This window comes from Lactuca virosa, chromosome 5 (genome assembly GCF_052849685.1).
Source record: "Lactuca virosa cultivar CGN04683 chromosome 5, Lactuca_virosa_CGN04683_v6, whole genome shotgun sequence".
In the NCBI taxonomy this organism is placed as follows: Eukaryota; Viridiplantae; Streptophyta; class Magnoliopsida; order Asterales; family Asteraceae; genus Lactuca; species Lactuca virosa.
In genome coordinates, this window is record NC_136430.1 from 404,372,886 (window position 1) to 404,388,544 (window position 15,659).

Here is a 15,659-nt window from a genome sequence, read left to right on the forward strand (position 1 = left end):
TGTAATCTAAACATAACTCGCTTTGCTTGTGTACGAGGTGTTCCCTATTATAATAAAACAACGGATGTTTGGGGTTCCAAAACCTATCATAATAGGCAATGTAACTGCTTAGAAGGAAATTCGATAGATCTTAAACCAATACTTTTAGAAGACTAGTGAGGAAACACTCCCTTATCATTTTTTATGTGTTCGTGCATCGATACTAAGTAGTGTATGATTACTCATTAATTAAAGTTTATTCAGAGTACACTTGTACACATTATCTATATTATAAATCTTTGGTGATAAATGCTAGATGTTTATAAAAATGACCCTCACCTTATATTTATTAATTTAATTGATATTAATCTTATTTATAAAGAAAATTATGAAAATTATAAATATAAAAATAAACATACAATTGTTAGGTTTAAGACTTCATGCCTAAGATAAACATTGCACCAAAATGTCTACCCAATATTGATAAAGTATATTTCAATGGTATGACTAAAACATAAATTTATAGTCGTTTGCGGGCCTAAGGTTAACAATGCACCAAAATTTATTCCCAATATTGATAAAGGATATTTCAAAGGTACGACGAAACCTTAAGTTTATAGTTGTTGATATAACCTTGCGACCGAAAATAAAGTAGGAATTTTTGAACTCCAACTAATTTGAGTTCCCTATAATATAATCTTGTAGACAAATGAGAAATAATGAGTTTAGTTCTTCTACGAGCCCCAGTTGTATTAATCAATGATTTTACTTATTATATAAGATAACAACCTCATAATTGGAAAGGTTTCATGAAAAATCATCATCATAATTCTGAGTTTGGTGACATAAATATTCATATTACAGATTACAATAAAAGTAACATTTGTGCCAAGACCCTAATATATGTGTATTAATAATGATTTATGTATTTGTTTAAAAAAATTGCATTTTAGATTACCAAAAATTAACATTTGCGCCACGACACCAATATATGTGTTAATTACTCCTTAAGACTATATTTTCTTCACCAAATCATTTATCTTCTTTATTAGGAGTTTGATGTCAAAAATAACTTAAATAGTTTTGAATTGATCTTCTTTTGTTTGTTAAAACTTAGGTAATATTTTTTAAACATGAATTAGTATTCTAGAAATTATATTGAAATAGGTTTAGTGGCATATTAACAAGATGTTTTTTTTTCTGTGTTAACATCACTTGGAAAAAGTGATCCAATAGCTTTTGTACATTCGCACCTGGCTCTCACACACAGACACATACACACATATTTCGGTCAGTATTAAGTAATGGTTTGTTTAATTATCACAACTCTCACAAACATAATTTTAATTAAAAATCAAGATCTAAAGGCATAATATTCATTGATATATCATGACTTATATCCTTTGTCAAGCAATATTGATAGGATAAGTATGCGTTTCATGCAGAAAAGTCTAATTATTTTGAGATTTTTTTTGATAAAGTCCTAAATCTTTTTTTTGAATAGAATAAACCTGATTGTTTAACATTTTGCCCAAATTAAGGAAAAAGTTTTTTATAATTGGAAAAGATAGATTATGTGATTTTCCGAAAATAACGAGACTTTTTTGTTAAAAAAAAAGATTTATGAATTTATCAAAAAAAATTCCAAAATAATGAGACTTTTCAGTATAAAACTCGGGAAAGTATTTGTTCATTTAAGTATCACCACTCCCAAAGGCACAAGTGTAATACAAAATTTAGGTAAAAAAATCTTGATATTTAATGATATATCATGACTTATATCCCTTATCAACTAATATTAATATTCCTCTCGTCGATGATTTGTGATCAAAAAGTGGTTTGAATACATATAAAAGGATTCACATATGTTGACGTGACTGTGTGTTTGATAAACAAAGTATTTATAACATTAAGAAAAGATAGACAAAAGCTAAGAAAACACATAAAAATACCTTACATATTTTACCATATTTATTGATAAAAATGAAATGCATCAATTTTCCCACTTCGTCCAACAATACTGAGTTGAAGTTACCCGCGGTACAACATTATTAATAGGCTGCAACTATTTTGTTTCATGCAAAATGGTTGCTACCTCTATCTTTATTTTCATTTCACTATTTAAACTTCACATTTTCTAAAGGTAAGTAACGCGGCCGATAGAAATATCATTTTATCTCGAAAGGGATAATTATTTGTTCAGGAGCCCAACATAATTATTTTTCAACAGCAACGGGAGAGAACTCTAGGTTGATTGAAGAGCAGAGTGATGAAATTCTTTGAGACTGTTTGGCAATTATTGCAGCAGTGGAGGGGTTTTGGTCCAAGACAACTTGGTACCCGTCACCCCAGTTATCCATTCCTTCTGCCATGACTTGCCAAAAAGTTGTACCTGAACACGAACCCCGGTTTCTTGCACTTTCATAGGCCGTGTTGAATATCCCACCAAAGTACTCATCCCTTGCTTCTACGGTGTAACCTGAAGACCAAGAGGACTTGCCAAATTCTGCAATCAGTAAAGGTTTTCTCAAGATGGAATCACAATCCTCAATATGTGCATTAATCCATTTTTCAACAAATTTAGCTCGAGCTTCATCGCTAGCTCCCGGAACCCTAAGTCAAATATCGAAATATCCACATATGTTATTCAATAAAATTAAATAACATAAAAGATTGTTTTAGTTATAAATAAGAAACATGCATTTCATGAAACATTTTTAGGATGCTAACTACGTTCGGGTGTTGGCTAGCGTGACATGCAAAGTATATATACGAACAAAAGCATTGTGATGGAGTTTATATGTCGGTATAGACTCGATCATACCATTGGTCGGGATACAGATGGATTGTAGCAAAATCCACATTGTTGACGCCGTTGTTTGTAATGAAGTCGGTCCCTACTTCATAGCCCGGATTGTTTTGCTTCTTTTCAGGCATTGATTCCCCATAAAACCCTTCAAGTCCGATTTCGAGAAGATGGTTCTTATCAATGGACTTTATTTCGGCTGCCATTTCTACTATCCATTCCTGCACAAAGAAGAGATACCGATGGTTATAGGTTATGCACCATATAGTTTCATAAAAAACCAGTTTCCTCTATGTACTCCTATCATTTGAAAGTAGAAGATTTCCTTCTTTCTGGATAATTGATTCGGGCATTTTCTCATATGAACAACTTAACCGTGAGAAAACAGAGAAAACAAGAACCTGTAGAAATTTCCCTGATAGATCAGACTGGCAGCGGGGTTCGTTCATTAGCTCCCATGCAAAGATGGTGGAATCATCCTTGTAGTCAACCCCGGTGATTGAGTTGCGTCTCGTAAGAATGGTCTGTAGCAAAACAGTATTTGCAACATGTTCAAATTTTCTAACAAAATGCAAATACAGCTGTTGTAGAAAATTTTTGTGATATAATGGAAACATTGTTTCCCAAACATATATATACCTTCAAATGATTCTTATAATATCCTTTAACTACAACGTTGGTAAAGAACTCATCATCACTATTCAAGTATTGTCCTCCATGATCCCTTGCCCACTGAACATATTGTTTTTTACCTCCAAAATCATCCCAGTTATTAACCAAGCTGAGAATCAAGTGAATCCCATACTTTTTCGCTTCTGATATCACAAAATCCAATCCCTGGAATGAAAAGGTGTAGATGGTTATCACAAGTAACATAAAACAGAGGTGTTAAGTGTTTGTGATCTTGATTATTACTAACTTTTATTTCAATATGTCCGTGTCGATTTGTCTGTATGGTTGATAAGAAATTACCTTTTAATGTTTACAGATCATGTTGAATAAAAAATAGAGACTAAAATAATAGATAAAGTTACCTTAAACATGTCCTCATTGTAAAAACCGGGAGAGGTTTGCAGGGGTTTGTTGCCACCATCACTAAAAGCCCAAGTCCTAACCAGGTTCATTCCTATCTTGGAAGATTCTTGAAATGCGTCTGTGACCTTCACCCTTGTAGATGGATCAGAAGCCATACACATTAACCAGTAGGCGTTAAAGCCATTAAAATACAACGGCTTTCCATTAACCATGAAATGATGTGTCCTTGTCTCCACAAAACTATCGTTAATGGTTGACGGGTGGCATTTACCCTTGCAGTCTCCTTTTAGAACTGCATTTCCTTTTCCTGGCATGGTTAAAAAATCGCTAATCTTTAATAGTGGATATATGAAATAGGAAAGTTAGTAACCAATGTTTAGAGTAATGGATGGAAAGTAGTGTGTTTTCTCTTGTCCACTTAGCTCGTCGAGTATTTATATCGCATGTCTTGTTAAGAATCTAGTTGGAAGTGGGGACCTCATCATATTTATTATGTAACTTAACGATACATATGCATCATCATTCATAAGGAATGACAAGCGACTTTGCGATGCCCATGCACGGTGCCATACTTTTGGTTGTAAGACACACAAACATTTGTTACTCCAAATGGAAAAGCAAAAGAAAAAAATGATACTGCACTATTGTAGGTATGTTATGTTTGGATACTAGATCCTTGTGCATAATCTACCATTAAAAGATTAGCTTTTAGTCGAGTTCCAAACATAAAAAATATGTTGACCAAACGAATTGTATTTAGAGATTCGAAGATGGTACTAGATTCTTTTGAAATACTATAATATTTTGTTACTCCGAGACCACATGTGCTTGAAAAATAAATATATAAAAATAAAAAACAAAAAGCCCAAAATAAACGCACAAGTCATTGCTTGTGCATGAAAAACTAGGTACAATTTGATTTATTTATCTATTTATTTCCCCACTCCTCCAAACCATTTTGTTGTTTTTTCGGGTTCCTTTTTTCATACGTTGAAATCTAGCATGTGACTTTCTTACGTTTACGCATCACCATTCATGGGACATTTGGTTTCTTTATTTGACTTCTTTTAACGACATATAGCAAATATATATTAAATTTTATGTTCCATTTTTCTGTTGATAGTTTTTATCACGTGTATTCTCCAAATGGAATTTGTATCAAAGTAGATGTTATGTATGTTGCACACATCACTTTTGCATGTGAATTTATATTGATGATGTCATGTTTTGTTTTTATGTAGTTAATGTAATAACAAGTGGTTGAGTAGCATGGCATGTAGCAAGTGGATGTATTGTAATCTAAACATAACTCGCTTTGCTTGTGTACGAGGTGTTCCCTATTATAATAAAACAACGGATGTTTGGGGTTCCAAAACCTATCATAATAGGCAATGTAACTGTTTAGAAGGAAATTCGATAGATCTTAAACCAATACTTTTAGAAGACTAGTGAGGAAACACTCCCTTATCATTTTTTATGTGTTCGTGCATCGATACTAAGTAGTGTATGATTACTCATTAATTAAAGTTTATTCAGACTACACTTGTACACATTATCTATGTTATAAATCTTTGGTGATAAATGCTAGATGTTTATAAAAATGACCCTCACCTTATATTTATTAATTTAATTGATATTAATCTTATTTATAAAGAAAATTATGAAAATTATAAATATAAAAATAAACATACAATTGTTAGGTTTAAGACTGCATGCCTAAGATAAACATTGCACCAAAATGTCTACCCAATATTGATAAAGTATATTTCAATGGTATGACTAAAACATAAATTTACAGTCGTTTGCGGGCCTAAGGTTAACAATGCACCAAAATTTATTCCCAATATTGATAAAGGATATTTCAAAGGTACGACGAAACCTTAAGTTTATAGTTGTTGATATAACCTTGCGACCGAAAATAAAGTAGGAATTTTTGAACTCCAACTAATTTGAGTTCCCTATAATATAATCTTGTAGACAAATGAGAAATAATGAGTTTAGTTCTTCTACGAGCCCCCGTTGTATTAATCAATGATTTTGCTTATTATATAAGATAACAACCTCATAATTGGAAAGGTTTCATGAAAAATCATCATCATAATTCTGAGTTTGGTGACATAAATATTCATATTACAGATTACAATAAAAGTAACATTTGTGCCAAGACCCTAATATATGTGTATTAATAATGATTTATGTATTTGTTTAAAAAAATTGCATTTTAGATTACCAAAAATTAACATTTGCGCCAAGACACCAATATATGTGTTAATTACTCCTTAAGACTATATTTTCTTCACCAAATCATTTATCTTCTTTATTAGGAGTTTGATGTCAAAAATAACTTAAATAGTTTTGAATTGATCTTCTTTTGTTTGTTAAAACTTAGGTAATATTTTTTAAACATGAATTAGTATTCTAGAAATTATATTGAAATAGGTTTAGTGGCATATTAACAAGATGTTTTTTTTTTCTGTGTTAACATCACTTGGAAAAAGTGATCCAATAGCTTTTGTACATTCGCACCTGGCTCTCTCACACACATCACACACAGACACATACACACACATTTCGGTCAGTATTAAGTAATGGTTTGTTTAATTATCACAACTCTCACAAACATAATTTTAATTCAAAATCAAGATCTAAAGGCATAATATTCATTGGTATATCATGACTTATATCCTTTGTCAAGCAATATTGATAGGATAAGTATGCGTTTCATGCAGAAAAGTCTAATTATTTTGAGATTTTTTTTGATAAAGTCCTAAATCTTTTTTTTGAATAGAATAAACCTGATTGTTTAACATTTTGCCCAAATTAAGGAAAAAGTTTTTTATAATTGGAAAAGATAGATTATGTGATTTTCCGAAAATAACGAGACTTTTTTGTTAAAAAAAAAGATTTATGAATTTATCAGAAAAAATTCCAAAATAATGAGACTTTTCAGTATAAAACTCGGGAAAGTATTTGTTCATTTAAGTATCACCACTCCCAAAGGCACAAGTGTAATACAAAATTTAGGTAAAAAATCTTGATATTTAATGATATATCATGACTTATATCCCTTATCAACTAATAATAATATTCCTCTCGTCGATGATTTGCGATCAAAAAGTGGTTTGAATACATATAAAAGGATTCACATATATTGACGTGACTGTGTGTTTGATAAACAAAGTATTTATAACATTAAGAAAAGATAGACAAAAGCTAAGAAAACACATAAAAATACCTTACATATTTTACCATATTTATTGATAAAAATGAAATGCATCAATTTTCCCACTTCGTCCAACAATACTGAGTTGAAGTTACCCGCGGTACAACATTATTAATAGGCTGCAACTATTTTGTTTCATGCAAAATGGTTGCTACCTCTATCTTTATTTTCATTTCACTATTTAAACTTCACATTTTCTAAAGGTAAGTAACGCGGCCGATAGAAATATCATTTTATCTCGAAAGGGATAATTATTTGTTCAGGAGCCCAACATAATTATTTTTCAACAGCAACGGGAGAGAACTCTAGGTTGGTTGAAGAGCAGAGTGATGAAATTCTTTGAGACTGTTTGGCAATTATTGTAGCAGTGGAGGGGTTTTGGTCCAAGACAACTTGGTACCCGTCACCCCAGTTATCCATTCCTTCTGCCATGACTTGCCAAAAAGTTGTACCTGAACACGAACCCCGGTTTCTTGCACTTTCATAGGCCGTGTTGAATATCCCACCAAAGTACTCATCCCTTGCTTCTACGGTGTAACCTGAAGACCAAGAGGACTTGCCAAATTCTGCAATCAGTAAAGGTTTTCTCAAGATGGAATCACAATCCTCAATATGTGCATTAATCCATTTTTCAACAAATTTAGCTCGAGCTTCATCGCTAGCTCCCGGAACCCTAAGTCAAATATCGAAATATCCACATATGTTATTCAATAAAATTAAATAACATAAAAGATTGTTTTAGTTATAAATAAGAAACATGCATTTCATGAAACATTTTTAGGATGCTAACTACGTTCGGGTGTTGGCTAGCGTGACATGCAAAGTATATATACGAACAAAAGCATTGTGATGGAGTTTATATGTCGGTATAGACTCGATCATACCATTGGTCGGGATACAGATGGATTGTAGCAAAATCCACATTGTTGACGCCGTTGTTTGTAATGAAGTCGGTCCCTACTTCATAGCCCGGATTGTTTTGCTTCTTTTCAGGCATTGATTCCCCATAAAACCCTTCAAGTCCGATTTCGAGAAGATGGTTCTTATCAGTGGACTTTATTTCGGCTGCCATTTCTACTATCCATTCCTGCACAAAGAAGAGATACCGATGGTTATAGGTTATGCACCATATAGTTTCATAAAAAACCAGTTTCCTCTATGTACTCCTATCATTTGAAAGTAAAAGATTTCCTTCTTTCTGGATAATTGATTCGGGCATTTTCTCATATGAACAACTTAACCGTGAGAAAACAGAGAAAACAAGAACCTGTAGAAATTTCCCTGATAGATCAGACTGGCAGCGGGGTTCGTTCATTAGCTCCCATGCAAAGATGGTGGAATCATCCTTGTAGTCAACCCCGGTGATTGAGTTGCGTCTCGTAAGAATGGTCTGTAGCAAAACAGTATTTGCAACATGTTCAAATTTTCTAACAAAATGCAAATACAGCTGTTGTAGAAAATTTTTGTGATATAATGGAAACATTGTTTCCCAAACATATATATACCTTCAAATGATTCTTATAATATCCTTTAACTACAACGTTGGTAAAGAACTCATCATCACTATTCAAGTATTGTCCTCCATGATCCCTTGCCCACTGAACATATTGTTTTTTACCTCCAAAATCATCCCAGTTATTAACCAAGCTGAGAATCAAGTGAATCCCATACTTTTTCGCTTCTGATATCACAAAATCCAATCCCTGGAATGAAAAGGTATAGATGGTTATCACAAGTAACATAAAACAGAGGTGTTAAGTGTTTGTGATCTTGGTTATTACTAACTTTTATTTCAATATGTCCGTGTCGATTTGTCGTATGGTCGATAAGAAATTACCTTTTAATGTTTACAGATCATGTTGAATAAAAAACAGAGACTAAAATAATAGATAAAGTTACCTTAAACATGTCCTCATTGTAAAAACCGGGAGAGGTTTGCAGGGGTTTGTTGCCACCATCACTAAAAGCCCAAGTCCTAACCAGGTTCATTCCTATCTTGGAAGATTCTTGAAATGCGTCTGTGACCTTCACCCTTGTAGATGGATCAGAAGCCATACACATTAACCAGTAGGCGTTAAAGCCATTAAAATACAACGGCTTTCCATTAACCATGAAATGATGTGTCCTTGTCTCCACAAAACTATCGTTAATGGTTGACGGGTGGCATTTACCCTTGCAGTCTCCTTTTAGAACTGCATTTCCTTTTCCTGGCATGGTTAAAAATCGCTAATCTTTAATAGTGGATATATGAAATAGGAAAGTTAGTAACCAATGTTTAGAGTAATGGATGGAAAGTAGTGTGTTTTCTCTTGTCCACTTAGCTCGTCGAGTATTTATATCGCATGTCTTGTTAAGAATCTAGTTGGAAGTGGGGACCTCATCATATTTATTATGTAACTTAACGATACATATGCATCATCATTCATAAGGAATGACAAGCGACTTTGCGATGCCCATGCACGGTGCCATACTTTTGGTTGTAAGACACACAAACATTTGTTACTCCAAATGGAAAAGCAAAAGAAAAAAATGATACTGCACTATTGTAGGTATGTTATGTTTGGATACTAGATCCTTGTGCATAATCTACCATTAAAAGATTAGCTTTTAGTCGAGTTCCAAACATAAAAAATATGTTGACCAAACGAATTGTATTTAGAGATTCGAAGATGGTACTAGATTCTTTTGAAATACTATAATATTTTGTTACTCCGAGACCACATGTGCTTGAAAAATAAATATATAAAAATAAAAAACAAAAAGCCCAAAATAAACGCACAAGTCATTGCTTGTGCATGAAAAACTAGGTACAATTTGATTTATTTATCTATTTATTTCCCCACTCCTCCAAACCATTTTGTTGTTTTTTCGGGTTCCTTTTTTCATACGTTGAAATCTAGCATGTGACTTTCTTACGTTTACGCATCACCATTCATGGGACATTTGGTTTCTTTATTTGACTTCTTTTAACGTCATATAGCAAATATATATTAAATTTTATGTTCCATTTTTCTGTTGATAGTTTTTATCACGTGTATTCTCCAAATGGAATTTGTATCAAAGTAGATGTTATGTATGTTGCACACATCACTTTTGCATGTGAATTTATATTGATGATGTCATGTTTTGTTTTTATGTAGTTAATGTAATAACAAGTGGTTGAGTAGCATGACATGTAGCAAGTGGATGTATTGTAATCTAAACATAACTCGCTTTGCTTGTGTACGAGGTGTTCCCTATTATAATAAAACAACGGATGTTTGGGGTTCCAAAACCTATCATAATAGGCAATGTAACTGCTTAGAAGGAAATTCGATAGATCTTAAACCAATACTTTTAGAAGACTAGTGAGGAAACACTCCCTTTATCATTTTTTATGTGTTCGTGCATCGATACTAAGTAGTGTATGATTACTCATTAATTAAAGTTTATTCAGAGTACACTTGTACACATTATCTATATTATAAATCTTTGGTGATAAATGCTAGATGTTTATAAAAATGACCCTCACCTTATATTTATTAATTTAATTGATATTAATCTTATTTATAAAGAAAATTATGAAAATTAGAAATATAAAAATAAACATACAATTGTTAGGTTTAAGACTGCATGCCTAAGATAAACATTGCACCAAAATGTCTACCCAATATTGATAAAGTATATTTCAATGGTATGACTAAAACATAAATTTACAGTCGTTTGCGGGCCTAAGGTTAAAAATGCACCAAAATTTAATCCCAATATTGATAAAGGATATTTCAAAGGTACCACGAAACCTTAAGTTTATAGTTGTTGATATAACCTTGCGACCGAAAATAAAGTAGGAATTTTTGAACTCCAATTAATTTGAGTTCCCTATAATATAATCTTGTAGACAAATGAGAAATAATGAGTTTAGTTCTTCTACGAGCCCCAGTTGTATTAATCAATGATTTTACTTATTATATAAGATAACAACCTCATAATTGGAAAGGTTTCATGAAAAATCATCATCATAATTCTGTGTTTGGTGACATAAATATTCATATTACAGATTACAATAAAAGTAACATTTGTGCCAAGACCCTAATATATGTGTATTAATAATGATTTATGTATTTGTTTAAAAAAATTGCATTTTAGATTACCAAAAATTAACATTTGCGCCAAGACACCAATATATGTGTTAATTACTCCTTAAGACTATATTTTCTTCACCAAATCATTTATCTTCTTTATTAGGAGTTTGATGTCAAAAATAACTTAAATAGTTTTGAATTGATCTTCTTTTGTTTGTTAAAACTTAGGTAATATTTTTTAAACATGAATTAGTATTCTAGAAATTATATTGAAATAGGTTTAGTGGCATATTAACAAGATGTTTTTTTTTTCTGTGTTAACATCACTTGGAAAAAGTGATCCAATAGCTTTTGTACATTCGCACCTGGCTCTCTCACACACATCACACACAGACACATACACACACATTTCGGTCAGTATTAAGTAATGGTTTGTTTAATTATCACAACTCTCACAAACATAATTTTAATTCAAAATCAAGATCTAAAGGCATAATATTCATTGGTATATCATGACTTATATCCTTTGTCAAGCAATATTGATAGGATAAGTATGCGTTTCATGCAGAAAAGTCTAATTATTTTGAGATTTTTTTTGATAAAGTCCTAAATCTTTTTTTTGAATAGAATAAACCTGATTGTTTAACATTTTGCCCAAATTAAGGAAAAAGTTTTTTATAATTGGAAAAGATAGATTATGTGATTTTCCGAAAATAACGAGACTTTTTTGTTAAAAAAAAAGATTTATGAATTTATCAAAAAAAATTCCAAAATAATGAGACTTTTCAGTATAAAACTCGGGAAAGTATTTGTTCATTTAAGTATCACCACTCCCAAAGGCACAAGTGTAATACAAAATTTAGGTAAAAAAATCTTGATATTTAATGATATATCATGACTTATATCCCTTATCAACTAATATTAATATTCCTCTCGTCGATGATTTGCGATCAAAAAGTGGTTTGAATACATATAAAAGGATTCACATATGTTGACGTGACTGTGTGTTTGATAAACAAAGTATTTATAACATTAAGAAAAGATAGACAAAAGCTAAGAAAACACATAAAAATACCTTACATATTTTACCATATTTATTGATAAAAATGAAATGCATCAATTTTCCCACTTCGTCCAACAATACTGAGTTGAAGTTACCCGCGGTACAACATTATTAATAGGCTGCAACTATTTTGTTTCATGCAAAATGGTTGCTACCTCTATCTTTATTTTCATTTCACTATTTAAACTTCACATTTTCTAAAGGTAAGTAACGCGGCCGATAGAAATATCATTTTATCTCGAAAGGGATAATTATTTGTTCAGGAGCCCAACATAATTATTTTTCAACAGCAACGGGAGAGAACTCTAGGTTGGTTGAAGAGCAGAGTGATGAAATTCTTTGAGACTGTTTGGCAATTATTGCAGCAGTGGAGGGGTTTTGGTCCAAGACAACTTGGTACCCGTCACCCCAGTTATCCATTCCTTCTGCCATGACTTGCCAAAAAGTTGTACCTGAACACGAACCCCGGTTTCTTGCACTTTCATAGGCCGTGTTGAATATCCCACCAAAGTACTCATCCCTTGCTTCTACGGTGTAACCTGAAGACCAAGAGGACTTGCCAAATTCTGCAATCAGTAAAGGTTTTCTCAAGATGGAATCACAATCCTCAATATGTGCATTAATCCATTTTTCAACAAATTTAGCTCGAGCTTCATCGCTAGCTCCCGGAACCCTAAGTCAAATATCGAAATATCCACATATGTTATTCAATAAAATTAAATAACATAAAAGATTGTTTTAGTTATAAATAAGAAACATGCATTTCATGAAACATTTTTAGGATGCTAACTACGTTCGGGTGTTGGCTAGCGTGACATGCAAAGTATATATACGAACAAAAGCATTGTGATGGAGTTTATATGTCGGTATAGACTCGATCATACCATTGGTCGGGATACAGATGGATTGTAGCAAAATCCACATTGTTGACGCCGTTGTTTGTAATGAAGTCGGTCCCTACTTCATAGCCCGGATTGTTTTGCTTCTTTTCAGGCATTGATTCCCCATAAAACCCTTCAAGTCCGATTTCGAGAAGATGGTTCTTATCAGTGGACTTTATTTCGGCTGCCATTTCTACTATCCATTCCTGCACAAAGAAGAGATACCGATGGTTATAGGTTATGCACCATATAGTTTCATAAAAAACCAGTTTCCTCTATGTACTCCTATCATTTGAAAGTAAAAGATTTCCTTCTTTCTGGATAATTGATTCGGGCATTTTCTCATATGAACAACTTAACCGTGAGAAAACAGAGAAAACAAGAACCTGTAGAAATTTCCCTGATAGATCAGACTGGCAGCGGGGTTCGTTCATTAGCTCCCATGCAAAGATGGTGGAATCATCCTTGTAGTCAACCCCGGTGATTGAGTTGCGTCTCGTAAGAATGGTCTGTAGCAAAACAGTATTTGCAACATGTTCAAATTTTCTAACAAAATGCAAATACAGCTGTTGTAGAAATTTTTTGTGATATAATGGAAACATTGTTTCCCAAACATATATATACCTTCAAATGATTCTTATAATATCCTTTAACTACAACGTTGGTAAAGAACTCATCATCACTATTCAAGTATTGTCCTCCATGATCCCTTGCCCACTGAACATATTGTTTTTTACCTCCAAAATCATCCCAGTTATTAACCAAGCTGAGAATCAAGTGAATCCCATACTTTTTCGCTTCTGATATCACAAAATCCAATCCCTGGAATGAAAAGGTGTAGATGGTTATCACAAGTAACATAAAACAGAGGTGTTAAGTGTTTGTGATCTTGGTTATTACTAACTTTTATTTCAATATGTCCGTGTCGATTTGTCGTATGGTCGATAAGAAATTACCTTTTAATGTTTACAGATCATGTTGAATAAAAAACAGAGACTAAAATAATAGATAAAGTTACCTTAAACATGTCCTCATTGTAAAAACCGGGAGAGGTTTGCAGGGGTTTGTTGCCACCATCACTAAAAGCCCAAGTCCTAACCAGGTTCATTCCTATCTTGGAAGATTCTTGAAATGCGTCTGTGACCTTCACCCTTGTAGATGGATCAGAAGCCATACACATTAACCAGTAGGCGTTAAAGCCATTAAAATACAACGGCTTTCCATTAACCATGAAATGATGTGTCCTTGTCTCCACAAAACTATCGTTAATGGTTGACGGGTGGCATTTACCCTTGCAGTCTCCTTTTAGAACTGCATTTCCTTTTCCTGGCATGGTTAAAAATCGCTAATCTTTAATAGTGGATATATGAAATAGGAAAGTTAGTAACCAATGTTTAGAGTAATGGATGGAAAGTAGTGTGTTTTCTCTTGTCCACTTAGCTCGTCGAGTATTTATATCGCATGTCTTGTTAAGAATCTAGTTGGAAGTTGGGACCTCATCATATTTATTATGTAACTTAACGATACATATGCATCATCATTCATAAGGAATGACAAGCGACTTTGCGATGCCCATGCACGGTGCCATACTTTTGGTTGTAAGACACACAAACATTTGTTACTCCAAATGGAAAAGCAAAAGAAAAAAATGATACTGCACTATTGTAGGTATGTTATGTTTGGATACTAGATCCTTGTGCATAATCTACCATTAAAAGATTAGCTTTTAGTCGAGTTCCAAACATAAAAAATATGTTGACCAAACGAATTGTATTTAGAGATTCGAAGATGGTACTAGATTCTTTTGAAATACTATAATATTTTGTTACTCCGAGACCACATGTGCTTGAAAAATAAATATATAAAAATAAAAAACAAAAAGCCCAAAATAAACGCACAAGTCATTGCTTGTGCATGAAAAACTAGGTACAATTTGATTTATTTATCTATTTATTTCCCCACTCCTCCAAACCATTTTGTTGTTTTTTCGGGTTCCTTTTTTCATACGTTGAAATCTAGCATGTGACTTTCTTACGTTTACGCATCACCATTCATGGGACATTTGGTTTCTTTATTTGACTTCTTTTAACGTCATATAGCAAATATATATTAAATTTTATGTTCCATTTTTCTGTTGATAGTTTTTATCACGTGTATTCTCCAAATGGAATTTGTATCAAAGTAGATGTTATGTATGTTGCACACATCACTTTTGCATGTGAATTTATATTGATGATGTCATGTTTTGTTTTTATGTAGTTAATGTAATAACAAGTGGTTGAGTAGCATGACATGTAGCAAGTGGATGTATTGTAATCTAAACATAACTCGCTTTGCTTGTGTACGAGGTGTTCCCTATTATAATAAAACAACGGATGTTTGGGGTTCCAAAACCTATCATAATAGGCAATGTAACTGCTTAGAAGGAAATTCGATAGATCTTAAACCAATACTTTTAGAAGACTAGTGAGGAAACACTCCCTTTATCATTTTTTATGTGTTCGTGCATCGATACTAAGTAGTGTATGATTACTCATTAATTAAAGTTTATTCAGACTACACTTGTACACATTATCTATATTATAAATCTTTGGTGATAAATGCTAGATGT

General features: G+C 32.6%; 3 protein-coding genes across 3 annotated transcripts; all 3 read right to left on the reverse strand.

The window, feature by feature from the left end:
- Positions 1-2,195: 2,195 nt before the first annotated feature.
- On the reverse strand, positions 2,196-4,134 carry LOC145113917 (mannan endo-1,4-beta-mannosidase 4-like). The gene is made up of 5 exons (XM_079049958.1): positions 3,820-4,134; positions 3,425-3,622; positions 3,187-3,309; positions 2,804-3,006; positions 2,196-2,592 (listed from the first exon to the last, which is right to left on the reverse strand). The coding sequence occupies exons 1-5, from the start codon at positions 4,132-4,134 to the stop codon at positions 2,196-2,198; spliced, it is 1,236 nt and encodes a 411-aa protein (XP_078906084.1).
- Positions 4,135-7,319: 3,185 nt separating this feature from the next.
- LOC145113918 (mannan endo-1,4-beta-mannosidase 4-like) lies at positions 7,320-9,257 on the reverse strand. Its single transcript, XM_079049959.1, has 5 exons — positions 8,943-9,257; positions 8,549-8,746; positions 8,311-8,433; positions 7,928-8,130; positions 7,320-7,716 (listed from the first exon to the last, which is right to left on the reverse strand). The coding sequence occupies exons 1-5, from the start codon at positions 9,255-9,257 to the stop codon at positions 7,320-7,322; spliced, it is 1,236 nt and encodes a 411-aa protein (XP_078906085.1).
- Positions 9,258-12,443: 3,186 nt separating this feature from the next.
- Positions 12,444-14,381, reverse strand: LOC145113919 (mannan endo-1,4-beta-mannosidase 4-like). Its single transcript, XM_079049960.1, has 5 exons — positions 14,067-14,381; positions 13,673-13,870; positions 13,435-13,557; positions 13,052-13,254; positions 12,444-12,840 (listed from the first exon to the last, which is right to left on the reverse strand). The coding sequence occupies exons 1-5, from the start codon at positions 14,379-14,381 to the stop codon at positions 12,444-12,446; spliced, it is 1,236 nt and encodes a 411-aa protein (XP_078906086.1).
- Positions 14,382-15,659: the final 1,278 nt, after the last annotated feature.

Bases quoted from the DNA above. Each gene is read 5' to 3' on its own strand.
- LOC145113917 (XM_079049958.1), bottom strand. From the start codon at position 4,134: ATGCCAGGAAAAGGAAATGCAGTTCTAAAAGGAGACTGCAAGGGTAAA. The intron at 3,623-3,819 runs GTAACTTTATCT...TTTTCATTCCAG, and splicing joins ACAATGAGGACATGTTTAAG to GGATTGGATTTTGTGATATC. The intron at 2,593-2,803 runs GTATGATCGAGT...TATTTGACTTAG, and splicing joins CATCTGTATCCCGACCAATG to GGTTCCGGGAGCTAGCGATG.
- LOC145113919 (XM_079049960.1), bottom strand. From the start codon at position 14,381: ATGCCAGGAAAAGGAAATGCAGTTCTAAAAGGAGACTGCAAGGGTAAA. The intron at 13,871-14,066 runs GTAACTTTATCT...TTTTCATTCCAG, and splicing joins ACAATGAGGACATGTTTAAG to GGATTGGATTTTGTGATATC. The intron at 13,255-13,434 runs GTTCTTGTTTTC...TTCTTTGTGCAG, and splicing joins TATCAGGGAAATTTCTACAG to GAATGGATAGTAGAAATGGC.
- LOC145113918 (XM_079049959.1), bottom strand. From the start codon at position 9,257: ATGCCAGGAAAAGGAAATGCAGTTCTAAAAGGAGACTGCAAGGGTAAA. The intron at 8,434-8,548 runs GTATATATATGT...GTTTTGCTACAG, and splicing joins ATTATAAGAATCATTTGAAG to ACCATTCTTACGAGACGCAA. The intron at 8,131-8,310 runs GTTCTTGTTTTC...TTCTTTGTGCAG, and splicing joins TATCAGGGAAATTTCTACAG to GAATGGATAGTAGAAATGGC.